The sequence below is a fragment of the Callorhinus ursinus genome, unplaced genomic scaffold (genome assembly GCF_003265705.2).
Source record: "Callorhinus ursinus isolate GAN/ISIS: 27379988/994484 unplaced genomic scaffold, GSC_fseal_2.0 scaffold10, whole genome shotgun sequence".
Classification (NCBI taxonomy): Eukaryota; Metazoa; Chordata; class Mammalia; order Carnivora; family Otariidae; genus Callorhinus; species Callorhinus ursinus.
The window spans coordinates 48,861,366-48,876,064 of NW_027397072.1; the positions used below are offsets into that span (position 1 = coordinate 48,861,366).

The window sequence follows — 14,699 nt, forward strand, 5'->3', positions numbered from 1 at the left end:
TTGGGGATATTTCCTAAACACGATCTCAGGAAAGTTGTTTTCCGTAGACCTAGAACTGGGCATTGTCACCTCTTCCTTCTCGGTAGCAGCCAGAGCGAGCCCGTGGTACACTCGGGCTGGAGAGAGGCCCGGAGCGCAGCGCTGGCACGTCGCCCCCACACTTGCCCGACTCCCACAGCCACAGGCAGGCGCCTCTGCAGAGCTGTCGCAGCGCTCCGGGTTGCTCTCCCTGGAAGTTGTTGTGTCCATCCCTACAGCTCTTTCTCAAATCCTTCCTTTCTGTGCTTCCAGCTGCAGACTCCGGCGCAATTACTCCGAGGCTACCTAGCGCCCCCTCGCGGAGTGCGTGGGGCGCCCGGCTTGAGGACTCGCGCAGCAGGTAGCCCAAAAGGCGGGGTGGCTGCGTTGGTGGAATGAGACAGTTGCCAACAGCTGGTTCAGCTGCGGCGCTGCGCACGAGGACTGGCGAGTACGCAACCCAGGTACTGCCCCTTCTCGGTGACGTCTCTGCAGAGGGTTATAAAAGCCTCGCGCGCAGCCTGCCGAGGTTCTGCTAACTCCCGAGCCGAGCAGGACCCAAGCCAAAGAAGCGCCTGCGAAGCTGCAGGCGGCGGCGGCAGTGCAGCAAAAGCAAAGGAAAAATCTCCGGACGGACAAGGGGCCCCAGAATCCCCGCCATAGACTCAGAACTTTTACAGGTCGTGCTGTGACGAACACTCTCCCCTTTGCCCCTAAGTCCTCCTGCAGGACAAGGCTTTGCATTTGCCGCTGCGAGCAGCGGGAACAGGAGTTGCAAGCAGCAGCAGGTGCAGAAAGGTCTCCTGCTTCCCGGAACCGTTACCCGTGGAATTTCTTTCCTTTTTCCAGTCCCACGCAGTAGAGACGCTGTCTCCGGATTTCTGAACTCAAATGCTTCCTGATGCTTGAAAGTGGAGGAATTCAGAGCCACGAGAAGCAGACAGCGCATCTAGAAGTGTTTATCTTCTGAGCGCCAACTCTCCTGCTTGCAAAAAAAGAGTTCTGCCCAGAAGGAGCCTGCAGCCCTCCTGTCTTGGTTAAACAGGACCCTGACCCCAGCCGTCAGCCTCAGGGCCTGCTGCAAAGGCAGGGTGTGTGCAGGGAGGAGGGCTTAACCACTTGGCGGGGGGATGGATAACGTCCTCCAGGTAGACCCAGACCTCTTCCCCAATGTCTCCACCAACACCTCAGAGCCCAACCAGTTTGTGCAGCCGGCCTGGCAAATTGTCCTTTGGGCAGCTGCCTATACGGTCATCGTGGTGACCTCGGTCGTGGGCAACGTGGTGGTGATGTGGATCATCCTGGCCCACAAGAGAATGAGGACAGTGACTAACTATTTCCTGGTGAACCTGGCTTTCGCAGAGGCATCCATGGCTGCATTCAACACGGTGGTGAACTTCACCTATGCTGTCCACAATGAGTGGTACTACGGCCTGTTCTACTGCAAGTTCCACAACTTCTTCCCCATCGCCGCTGTCTTCGCCAGCATCTACTCCATGACTGCTGTGGCCTTCGATAGGTGAGCTTGCCCTTTGTGGAGAAGGGAGGAAGTGTCCATAGAGGACCGTGGCATTGCTGGGAGCTTCCAGGTTGCACTGCGCCTGGTTCAAGGTGGAGATTGGTCACCTGTACCCTGGGGTTTTTCCTGACAGCCAACTAAGTCAGTTGTTAATGGGGAACTTTATCTTATTTCACCATTTTCTTTTCTATTTCCTTTTCCCGTTTCTCCTCCTTTTCACTCATTGCCAGTCTCCCTTTCTTCACACGCCTCCTCTATCCTTCATTTTAGCCTATTTTTTTCACCCCTCCTGCACTCATCTCCTTGACACTTCCCTTTCCACTCCTGCTTTGCTTCTTTCCATATATTCATCCTCTCCTTTACCCTGAAGGCCTGAAGGGGGTACCAAAACTTGGCCAAGGGGCTGGCCTTTGGCTGGGGCTTTGTGAATCTCTGCAAGCCTACTATGATGCTGGGCAGTCTCTTGGTGCCTTCCAGTTTTAAGTATGTCTAAGCAAAATTTCTCATTTTTCACTTTTTCCTGGACATTCGGAGATCTTCTGCTCCCACCTCAACTCTCCAATATTATTTGTATGTGAAGAGCATTTCGTTAGAATCATAAAATACTCAGGATTCTAATTTGGCTCTGTCTATGCTGCTGGGAGCTCTCTCATTCAGGAATGAGAGGCAGCTGGGCTGTTCTTCAGGAACTCCACAGATAGGGACCCAGGGAGCTTACCCAGGAGCCTTTTTAATTTCTGTCATGTAAGGTCAATGTTTTTAACCTGTCTGTATCCACAGAGAAACGTGCTTGGCAAAGGCAGTTGAAAGCTCTTTCTTTCCTGCAACTAACTAGGATTTCAGAAGCTGATTGAAAATGAAAATGTTGGCATTTTCAAATACTGGGGCTAGCATTTTGAGATGAATGGCTCCTCAGATGGCGGGATGGAAAATTGATTATTAGAGCACAGCTTTATCTGTATTGACATTTTTGTGGGTGTTATAGGTCTCTAATGTGTATATCTATGTGTGCACAGTTATTAAATGCGTACCTGAGATGCGGAGGTATGTTGAAAACACCTTCTACTATGATTTGAAAATGGGTTCTTTCCATGGCCTTGATGAAATCAATGAATTATGAGAAACCCCAAGAAGGACCTAGAAGAAAAATCCCCCCCAAAAAAAAACTTCCCAACTACTAAACTCTTTTAGCATAAAGATTGTTTATCACTTGCAATTTATTTAAGGCCTTTTTCAGCTTCCATAGCCAATTTAGCATAAAGATTGTTTATCATTTGCAATTGATTTAAGGTCTTTTTCAGCCTCTATAGCCAATCAGAGAAATGTTTCCAGCTTTGGGGTGGTGTCCAAATGCTGATTTTTAAATTCCGTGTACATCTCCCTTTATGTACCTCTATGTGCTTGATACGTTGTGTGTAAAACAGGTTGTGGTGAATCAATTTATGTTTTAAAGGTGGAAGGTAAACCAATTACTCGAAGTGCTACTGAAATGAATTCTTTTGTAAATTTATCTTTTATGGTACTTTAATTTTCAGATATTAAGTTTGTTGAAAGTGAAGTATGCCTATAAATCTTTCTGCACTGACTTGCTCCTTTAACTGCACAGCAGACCCTTACATTTAGAAAACCCAGAGCATGATAAATGACTGAATACAGGTGCAGTGAAACCTGCTGTGATTTCAGCCTTGATGAACTTTAAATTAGAGGGAAAGTTGCTATTTTAAATGCACTTGGGCCTTGTGTGGGCTCAAAGGAGACCTCTCAGTCAGTGTGTGCTGAGCATTCAGTAGCTGGTGGAGCACCAGCAGCTGGCTCTCTTTGCTTTGGCTTACACAGAATTGACATGTTCCACAGCCATGCTCTTTCTCTTTGAACTTAGAAGGCAAGGGGCAGGAGTCAGGGTCAAAGTCTTCACACTAATTGGGTAGGGAGCCAGATTTTGGCTGCCTTGACCCTGGCATCTCAGGTTCCATTGTTCTTTCTCTCTAGGCAAACCAGAGACAGGACCCTGACCCTGCATGACACCTGCTCAGTGAGGGAAATGACAGCAGTGAGAAATGTCCCCAGGTCCCTAATGTACAGATACAGCCCAGGGAGATTATCAACATCATGCTCAAGGTTAGAATTCAAGGTAGAGGTTGGGATTAGGCTCCAGGGCTCTGTCTCCAAGTGCTCCTTCTATTTTTCCTTGCTCAGCCTCATGAGCACAGTGAATTAATCCCCCACAGGCCTTGTGCTGGAGGTAGCTCCACTGCATTTGTGGTCATCCATTCTCTCCCAAGAATATTTTAGAAAGGAAAGGGGCTGTCAGCTCTCTCCATATGAATTATCTCTCCTTTCTTCACCAAGACAGTGCAGACTTTAAGGAAATGGTAAATTATCTTTTTGTACGTTTCCTTGAATTTTTAACAGATAGTGTCTAAGTCAAGTCTTCAAAGCAGAAGCAACATGGTTTTCCTGATTATAAAATTAAACCTGTTCATTGCAAAAACTTGGGAAATATGAAGAACATGGACACAAAAGTACAAATCAACCATTAGTTCACCATGTAAAAATAACACCTGTTAACATTTGAATTTCTCTCCTATGACTATTATACTACATAATTGAGGTCAGATTCTATATAGTTTTGCAGCTTATTTTTTCCCCATTGATAGTAATGGAAATCATTAATAACGCTTTCCCATGTTATTAAGAAGTCTTCAGTAACTTAATCTTAATAGCTTCCTATTATTCCATTATATGAATGTGCTATTATTACTTTAACCATCCCCCTACCGTTGGGCATTTAGGTGGTTTCTAAATTTTTTTGCCTTATGGTGAATGCACTAATAAACATTTCTATATGATAATTTTGTTTTGCTTTCTTGATTATTTCCTTAGGCTAGATTCCGAAAAGTGGAATTACTGGGTCAGATGAAATGAATTAAGAAAAAAACCTTTTTCTCCCAATTTTAAGGGATTGTAAACTCTGAGCAAAGCAAAGAACACATCTGTTCTGTCTTGTTTATCTCCTCAGCACAAAGCAGAGTGTCTGGCACCTAATGGTCACTACACATTTATTAAATAAGTGAATGAATGAATAAAATAATACATCTTCCTGAAGAACATTTCGAAAATACATAAAATTATAAAAAAAATGTGAAAAGTATCTGCAATCCCACTACTGACAGATAACCAGTTAAAATTTTGGAATGCTAGCTTATACTGGCTTTTTCTATTGCATTATTTATGCCACATACAGTTACACCTTTAAGGATGAATTTTGGATCATAATAAAACAGTTCAATAGTTGCTTTTTGTTTTTTGTTTAATTCCTTAACATCATATCATGGGCATTTTCCATGTCATGAAATACTTTGCAAAATGGGATTTTTAATGGATGCGTTATATTGCATGGCTATACTCATTTATTTTACCATTACTCTGTTTTTAGATGTAAATTATTTCCATTTTTAATAATTACAAGTATCCTAGACATAAATTTTTAAGAGCATCCATTGTTCTCTCCTTGGAATAAACTCCTTGATGTGGAATTGGTAGGTCAAACTGTCTTTGTAAACTTTGCCAGATTTCCTTCTAGAACCAAAATGTATACAGAGAAAAAACCTTCAGCTGTAGATTGTAGTACTAATTTAATTCTTTTCTGTTATCTTTCCATAGAGTGGGGAACGAGCGGGGGTGGGGGGTGTCTACTTCTGAAGAAAAAATATGTATTTATTGGAGGCAGTATTTACCTAGAATAAAAAGTTTGCAGAGAGAGGGGCATCCGGGTGGTTCAGTCAGTTGAGCATCTGACTCTTGATTTTGGTCAGGTCCTGATCTCAGGGTTGTGATCTCGGGGTCATGATCTCAGAGCCATGGATCAAGATCGAGCCACATGTGGAGCCCCAAGCTCAGCGTGGAGTCTGCTTGAGATTCTCTCCTTCTCCCTCTGCCCCTCCTCCCCCCCACTTGCATCTCTCTCTCTCTCTCTCTCAAATAAATCTTTTTAAAAAAATGGTTGCAGAGACAAATATACCTAAACAAGAGCAGGTCTAACTCTAATTAAACTCCAAAAACACCAGGGATTTCACTTTTTGAAACTCTGCAATTTCACCCACCCAGGGAAAAAAAATTTCCCTGTTAGAAAAATTAAAAGGCACGTGTGATGTTTCAAAAAATTGGAAGTTGGAGGACACTGAGGTGACACCTCCATTTTGCAGGGACCCGTGATGGTTGCCAGTTCTAGTACTGCAGAGCAACATCTAAGAAGGGAGGAGGGAGACCAATTTTGAAGCTCCACAAGAGGGACTGTAGAGGCAAAAGGCAGCCTGACTGGGAAACAAAGCCACAGAAGGCTTAGACAAGCACTGGGCTTGGGCATCTGGGTGGCTCAGTTGGTTAAGTGTCTGCCCTTAGCTCAGGTCATGATTCCAGAGTCCTGGGATCAAGCCCCACATTGGGCTCCCTGCTTAGTGGGGAGACTGCTTCTCCCTCTCTCTCTTCCCCCTCCCCCCTCCCCTGCTTGTGCTCGCACTCTCTCTCTCTCAAATAAATAAATAAAATCTTTTTTAAAAAAAAAGAAACAGAAAAGCACTGGGCTGGTGACAGTGCTTCTCCACATGGAAGGAGCAGGTGTAATTCCAGCGATTTGAAAGGAGAAGATTGCTCACTCCTCAAACTGGTTCTGGATCTTCTGTTTGAGTGAAAGGAAACATCTAAATTATGATGGTCTCTGAACAATATGAAATATGGTCAGGACCAAAAATATAGTTGCCCAGATAGGTAATGGTGAAGGCAAAAGAAAACGTGAGCTCTCAGAGAGTAAAAAAGGAACCAAGAGCAAAGATATGCATAAATAACAGAAACTTCCCATGGTTCTGTGGTATCTATCCCACTCTCCCAGTCACACTCAGCTACAAGTTCAAATAGCCTGCTTCCCAGGTCTCCACTAGACCTGCAGTCTGTCCTTGAACCCCACCTTGTTGGCTAGACTTGGATCCCATTGTATATCTCAGGTCAGTTCTTCACTACCCACAGGTCAGACATAGATTTTAGAAATCTTTGCACTAATTTAGATGAACCTTACAACCTATGACCAAGCATCTCTGTGATACTGAGAATGGTCATTGACTAGAAGCTCATCCACCACAACTGACCCTGTCTTTTCAAATCCAGAATATCAAATGTCTTGAGTTGACATGAATCAAACTTGAGCTTGTTACATCTGGGATGGGTCAGTTAGGCTGGAGGACCTTTCCTAGAGAGGTTCAATGCCCACTTACTCTCTGGAGCTGTCCCACTACACTTGCCACATCCTGTCCCTACTCATGGGAACTCCCAGTGTCCTGAATGGTCAAGGGCCTTGGTTTTTTCAAAACCAAGAAATACAGGTTCAATTGAAGGAAAGTGTAGAGTAATTCTCAGTGTAAACACATGTAGTAGGACCACAAGACTTTGTTACTATTACTGATGTTAAATTAGCAAATGGTGAATAAAGATCATGAGGGAGAAACACTCAGTTAAACCTGGACAAAGATCTTCAGTACATCAAGGGATAATGCCACCAGGTAATGTGATGTTTCTTAACGCAAGGCCTCATGTCTTCCCTCAAAGGCCTTATGCTGTATATTGAGGCAAATAAAACTGATTTAGAGATAACTACAATACAAGGTGTTACATGATGTATTTTATATGGATTGTACAGACAAATTCAATATGAGAGAAGAGGAGGAACATTATGTCCAGTGATGATCAAGGAAGACTCCAGAAAGTGGCATTTGACTTTGACCTCAAAGATTAGATCAAATTTTTTAGAGAGGATGATAAAGAAAGGTGACATTCCAGATAAAAGAAACTGTTTGACAAAAGCGTGGAGGTAAAAAGTTGCAAAGTGTTTGGGAAGAATGACTGGCTGACTCAAATGAAGTGAGTTCACAAGTAAATCAGGGAATGAATGGAGAGGTTGGTAGGAAGAAAATGAGTACAGGTTTTGTTGGATTTGCTATGAAAATATAACAGTAGGAAATGCCCAACAAGCAACTTGAGATATGGGACTAGAGACTGAGAAACCAGGGATGAAAATGTAGATTTAGGAGTTTTCCAAACTGATGGCTTATTGGAGTTTGAAAGTAAAGAACATCTCTTTTACCTATACATGTTTCCAGAGAAGAGGCCAAGTATTCATGAGAATGTCCTATCAAGCAATAGGAGAGGAAAAAAGAAGCAGAGAGATAGTGGAGAAATCAGGATAGGTGGACTGACAAAGGTTAAGAGAAATGACTTGTGGTTGGTTCTGTTCATTAGTGTCATTAGAATCCAGAAATTACCAGGGATTTCACTTTTTGAAACTCACCAGAGGACATTGGATTTGGTAATTCGTGAACATCGGTGAGCTATGGTAGTATCAGCAGAGTATGGTTAAGAGGCATAAAATTAGAGGCAGTGAGGGGAATGGCCTCTTCCTCCCCCATCCACCCATCTGCCATTACTGAGGACCTACCATGTGCCAAACGCTGAGGCAATAAACATGCCTTTGACTTTGTGCTCTCATCTTTGGGGATTGATAAAGTCACGAATGCCATTATAACCCAATGTAATTAATTCCATGCTGAGAGAGTTTGGAGACAGAGGGAGGAACTACCCTTGGGAATCTGGGAAAAACTTACTGGTAAAAGAAAGAAAAGGCAGAGAAGGAGGGAGAGGAGGAGAAAAGAAAGCAAAGTACAGAGAAAACAATGTGGAGTTTGTATTTTTTTTAATTAACTTCAAGAACACTGAGCTGGGAATTATAATGATTTATTAGTGTTTGTCAGTTGGAAACTAGAAAAAAGATTTCATGTTAATAAAATTGATAATGATACCTTATATTTGTATGCTCTCTAATCTGTTGTCTCATCAAATCCTAAATAAGCAATGGGGATTCTGTTTCTGCCTTGGAAAGACTATTAGAAACAATTTCTTTTAGCATTGTTCTCCCACTCTTTACTCCCTCGTAGCTTGGAGACCCATGCAATTTGCACTCCTGTGCTTTAGATGTCTGCCTACACAGTCCCACTCAACGTGGCTCTTGAATGCTATATCATCTAAGGAAAGTTGTCATTGAGGCAGAAAAGTGAGGTAAGGGTCCTACTGTGCCAGAGAGGATGTTAGAGACTTTGGATCATTTTTCACCCAGACAAAAATTCAACCCCACAACCTTCTAGATGGGGCTATGGTAAGAATATAAAATTCTGCTCAATCTGGCTCATTTGTTAAACTCATTCCATTTTGAATCATAAAATTATTCCTTTTGTTGAACTGAAATCTGCCTCTGGTTATGGGCTACTCCCATTAATATAATGCCTCTTCTATGTGGCAGTCTTTTGGATATATCCCTCCTGAAGCTTCTCCATCCCTGCTTAACTGTTCCTGGTTCCTTCATCTTTCCATCCTCCTTAGCCTTTACTGGCTATTCCTATTTATTAACAGTCCTCTTAACTGAGAGTTTAACTAATATCCAGAACTGAACAGTACCCTATTACAATTACTTTGTCCAGGTTCACCTGCTGTAGGACTGGCATCCTATACCTGGTGACTTTGTTCTCTTAGACTTAGCACAAGTACCATCACCGCTAAGCCTTCAAGTCTCGATGAAGTATATCCTTCTTACCTATTCCCATATTATTTATACAATTGTCTATAATTTGTTGTTCTCTCCCACACCTCCCTGCCTACTAAATTACATTACAAGCAACATGAAAACGGGGATGCTTTATCCCTGTTCCCAGCAGCTATCCAGTTGCCCGACATAGAGTAGGTATTCATTACAATGTGTGGATGGTGGTTGACTTGACTGTACCTCTTTTCTACACACATCAACCAAAATCTGAAAACCACACCCAAAGCATCAGGCAGACATCAAAGCACACCTAAGATGTTATGCCTTGAAGCAAAAGAAAAATTGGGCCAAATATATGCCTACAATGGAGTTTTGCTACACTATAGATCATTTGGTTCAGAACCCCCTGTTCTAGAATAACTATGTGTTCTAATTCACACTTGCATTTTCCACACTCTACTTGGCCCCATTGGATTCTTGACCCACACCCTGTCCCCAAAAGATATTGTACCCGAGGAGAACACTTCTAATCAAGGGAGGTGTTTATCATTTCTATCATTCTACCTATCATTTCTCCAGTCTTTCCAGGAATACTGGAAACTCAGATATTTTAGGACCCTCCTATGGCCCAACTGTTGTCAACCCCCTAGCTTTTTCTCCAAAACCCCTGCTAGCAACAGGGAGTATACTCTGTTTTACTTGTCCTTCCTGAGTCACGACAAGCAGAAGCCTACCCTCCAACCAACACTCCAAATCCTGTGTCCACAGTAGTTGTCTGAACATATAGTCCATACTATATTAAAATACCACAGACACAGAACATTTCCAGCAGACGACCCAAGAAAGTCATTGACCTGGAGGACAGACTGAGGAACTGGCTTCCATTACCCAAACCTCCTCTTTTGTCACCTTGAGAAGCTATGCTTCCAACTCATGGAAGAGGAGATATGAGGCTCTATGAATGAGGAATCCCCAGTGATGAAGAGATGCTTTAATGATGTCCTTAAGACAAAAATCTCGGCTTGAGTATTAATGCAACACATGAAGCTCTAGGAAATTTGTCTAAGCAGGCTTGAGCCTAGTGCCTTGCTCCTCTTTTTTATAATTCTTTACTTGATCTACTCTCCAATTCAGCTTTATCACTATATTTAATATTTGGGACTTTTTATGGAGTGCCTTTCATGTCTTTTGTATAAGAATATCTTTTAATAACCTTACATCTAACCTTTGATAATGGAGTTTAGTATAGGAAAGAGCACAGGCAGTGGCCCCAGTGCTTCTACCATTACTAGATATGTGAATGTAGGTAAGACCCTTAATCTCTCTGGACCTCAGTTTCCCCATCTGATAAAAGGGATATAATAAAGTTACCTCGTAGAGTATTGTTGCAAGGAGAGAGGGAAAGGGAAATGTATGGGAAATTGCTGATTCATTGCCTTAAATCCAGTAAGAGCTCAATTAATGGCTGTATTATGATCTATAATAAACCCTGACACACCATTATACCCATTCTACACACCCATTCCTGTCTCAGCTCCTCTTGAATTCCTTCTATATCAAGTATTAAAGGGTGAAACATTTATATCTCTGCCCCCCCAATTATAGTTTAAAATCCTCCAAATTGGGACAGCAAACCTCTTGCCAAATGCTTTCTAACATCCTTCCCACCTACGGAAATACACACTCTACCAGAAGCCTGGCATTTGGATATTGTATATCACAGTCCAGAAAAACTAAGTCATTTTCATTTATACCATCTCCAAAACCACACATTCGCTTCCTACATCCTGTATGTTGCAAAGTCACCACTGTCCCATGGAGCATCGTTTGAGTGTTTAATGACTTAGGGTCATAGCAAAAATGTGTAAGGGAAAAAAAATGCCTGAAGATAATAGCATAACACTCTTACAGCTGCATGTGTTTTAGTTGATATTCAGTTTGTTAAAGTTGTTTCTTTTGCCTTTGAACACATCTTATAAATCTTGGAAGTTTTGTTCTAAGTCTAGTTAAAGTGTTAAACATTCACTTGCCCTTGTCCTTTGACTAATATTCAATTAGCTCCTAAACATAAGATGGAGTAATTCCTCCTAAATATTTTAACATTTTCAAACTTAATCAAATGATCTTGCATATTTCCAGTTAGTCACAAATTTTTACAAATATAAAAATCAAATAATCTTAAAAATGTATACAGCACTTGTGAGTTGATTATTAAATTCCCTTAAATATTTCAAATCTAATACACAAATTTAATACATCTGGTTTTCTTGAAACTTTGAATCCCTTAAAATGACTTAAAAATATAAGAAACAAAATCTTTCTCTGGACTCACATAGTTCTGATAAACCTAATAAATCAAACCTTCCATATTTGGCATATTAAATTATCTTAAAGCATTTCAACCTCCTAAGAATTAAATTCACAAGTAAATGAGGTTCTTATCAGCCTCTAAATAGTAACTACAAAATTAATTATTTAAATCCTCCTAAGTATTTCAATTAAAATTACAAATCTGGTAAGTCAAATTCTGTAATCTATCAGATTCTCATTTCCAACATACTAAAAACAAATCACCCACCAATAACATAACATAAAGTAGTGATTATAAAACTCACTACTTTACACACACTTCTTACATAGAAGCACCATTTCTTCTTTGTCAGTTGAATTTTACAAAATGCCTTTCCAGGGTTACAAAGTGACATAAGCAGTGGTGGCAAAACCCTAGGGGCCATAGGAGCCACTGAGGTTCTGGAATCAGGGTTGAGTTGGAGATCGGAATCTGGGTATGTCTCTCAGGAGCCCAGAGCCCTGAGCCCTTTTCATGGTGGAGCTCTGCCTTCACAGTGCCCCCGGGATCCACTCACACATTACCACTGGAATTGAATAGTCCCAATGTGCCCTGCATCTCCTTGGCTTCCTTCAAGTGTTATCCTTCTCCAACTTTCACCTTACCATTTTATCATCTGCATTACATTGATAGAATCATGCAGAGCCTCATTCCACCCCAGACTGCATTCAAGTACTTTACTACCTGAGTAGCATTAACTGCATTCCACACCCTCTTATGTTTTTACCTTCTTATAGACCGCCATTCCATTCCATAGCTCATTGCCATGGATAAAGTAACCCAAAAAATCACCATCTATCCTGGGTCCTTCAGTTCCTTTTTTGAGACTTTGAGGTCATGAAAAATACGTGCCAGAATTTTTCTGGTGTATCCTGCTTTTTCATATGAATCATCAAAAATGGAAGGGTAGTACCTGTTGGTTTTGACAAACTCACGCTCTCAGCATGTTTCAGATCTATGCCTGGAGACATGTACGCATCGTATGTAGAAGGTCTATGTAGCAGCTTCCGTTCCTCTTGGCATGAAGTCTTCAGTGGCAGGACCTTTCTTCTTGGAGCTTGGAAGGTATCTGGCACACTTGAATCCTCCAATTGGATCATGAGGTGGTCTTTCTTCAGATCATCTGGGTTTTCCCTATGAGGACAGACTCTCATGGCTTTTTTTTATAGCTCTAGAAATGCTGAGTTCCTTTCCCTTCCCTTCTCAGTGTCCTAGATATCAGAGCATAAAAAATAAGTGATGCTCTGTTCTTACAGCTTAACTCAGTGCCCTAAGCCATATATGGACTGACAAGCAACCACCTTCGCAAGTCACACTACTGCCTGAGCTCTGAAGTCAATAGTCGTGCTACCTACCCCCCTGCTCTGTCATAGAGTATAACTGAGACACTAATTTTGAAAAGTCTAATGTGCACATTTGGTGGTATGTGGGGAGTTAGGAGCATAAGCTTAAATACTCACCTTGTATGATTTATTAATTTTATTTTACTGTGGAGAAATTGCCTCTTGAATAATTAAAATGCTCTCATAAGAGGATTTGTCTGACTCTGAAAATCTTTAAACAAAAGAAAACCCCCAGAAACAGCTGAAATACTCTCCCGAATAGTCCGAGGGAGTCAGAGGGTGCTTAAAAATGCCTGAATTTATGATGGGAACTAAAAGGGGAGCAGTCCTGAGGATGAAATGCAGCTAGTTAACTCAACAACTTAACCGGGCTCTTCTAAGAGAAACTTAGACAATAACCTAGAAACCCTGTGGCCCAATCCTTACCGGCGGCCTCACTTAAATTTGTTTCCAAAGACCAGTTCCTTTCTCTTTCTAGCTGGCATGATGAAGGGTCTGGAAGTTAGTATGTTAAAGACTCAGAATATGAGCCACATCACAGCCATCATGGGTTTCAGTGGCCCAATTAAGGCACAGCCAGCCTGACACTAAGCAAAATGCAAAGAAGGTATCCTCTTTCCTTTCTGGCCATTTCCCTCATTGATGCTCTAACCAGCCCAAGTCTGCATCAAGGCACACCCCGATCCTGCCTCGCAAGGGTGGGGTCCCACATTACTGCTCTGTTCTCATCACAGCCAGTCCAATTTGGTAAATTGAGTTGAATCAAGAGAAGAGTAGCCAATTAAAATCACACTAAGGTGAAAATGATTTGGGCTTCTACCTTCCAAGTCCCCTTTGTATTTTAAAATGGAAATGTGTCCGTTCTGATTACCTACTCCTTTCAATTACCTCCTCATGAGCAGGAAAGAGCATAGAGAACCAAGACAAACAGTCTTGAGGACTGAGTCGATATGAGATGTAAAGAATGCTGGGATTTAGGTACTTCAGGGTGTCCAGAGTTTGGCTTTCACAACATGGCCCCATGTGTCTACCAAGGAGACAGCTGGGAAGCACAAGGGGCTGTTATGATGAGCCCAGGTAGCTGCTGAAAGACCCTCTCCTGCCATAATCAGAACTGTCTCAGTCCTGAGGTGCCCGTGAACTCTACATTTGTGTTTAGCTGGTGAAACGAGGGTGAATTTGCTTTTGTCCTTCATACTTCTTTGTAAGTCACTAATTCTCTTTGATAAATATGTAGTATTTTTATAGCTTCGATATTGTCATCAGAAGGGAATTTGGGTCACACAGTCCCAGGCAGTCCTAAGGGTCTGGTAGGTTGGGGTTAAGGGCAGCAGTGCAGTGAAGTCCCCGTTTAGGTGGCCAAGCCTGATTCTTTACCTCTCTAGCATCTTCAACAATGGATTAATGCTGTTTACAAATCCTGGGGTGAGGGCTGGGTTTCCAAGAGCTGAGTTTTCTGCTAGTGTCTGTCTGGACCCACACTTCATCTAGAAGCTTGCATCCCTTTTTCTTTGTCTGTCTTTCCTTTCTCCTTTTCTCTCTACACCTGGACCAAAAATTCCTTGCTCCATTTCCTCCCATCTCCTCTTCAGCATTTTGAAAATAGCATGGCTTCGATAAATGTCACTGCCTGAAAAATGGAGTTGGAGCAGACAAAACCAAAAGCTGTTAAATATTAAAAATGCAAAGTACTATGATTTTGATTCCAGAAGGGTCCTGAATATATTCTTTAAGACTGTTTATTTAGGTCTAAACTTAAGCTACTTTTTAAAAAATGGAATATATTTGACCGATAACATCATGTAAATTTAAGGTATACTTAAGTTACTTTTTTAAGAAAAATAACTTACTGTTGAATATTACCTGCACAACTGCAAATTCCCTTCT

At 41.9% G+C, this 14,699-nt stretch overlaps 1 protein-coding gene across 2 annotated transcripts in view; it reads left to right on the forward strand.

Moving 5' to 3' along the window:
- Window positions 1–411: 411 nt before the first annotated feature.
- TACR1 (tachykinin receptor 1) overlaps window positions 412–14,699 on the forward strand; it is a 154,226-nt gene continuing 139,938 nt past the window's right edge. The window contains exons 1-2 of one of the 2 annotated variants that reach the window (XM_073897484.1): window positions 412–482; window positions 868–1,537. In XM_073897484.1, coding sequence (XP_073753585.1) covers window positions 1,149–1,537 — 389 coding nt within the window. In that variant the 5' untranslated portion in view covers window positions 412–482; window positions 868–1,148. Of the gene's footprint in view, window positions 483–589; window positions 1,538–14,699 lie in introns of those variants that run through there. The other variant, XM_025867639.2, reaches the window with a different exon arrangement.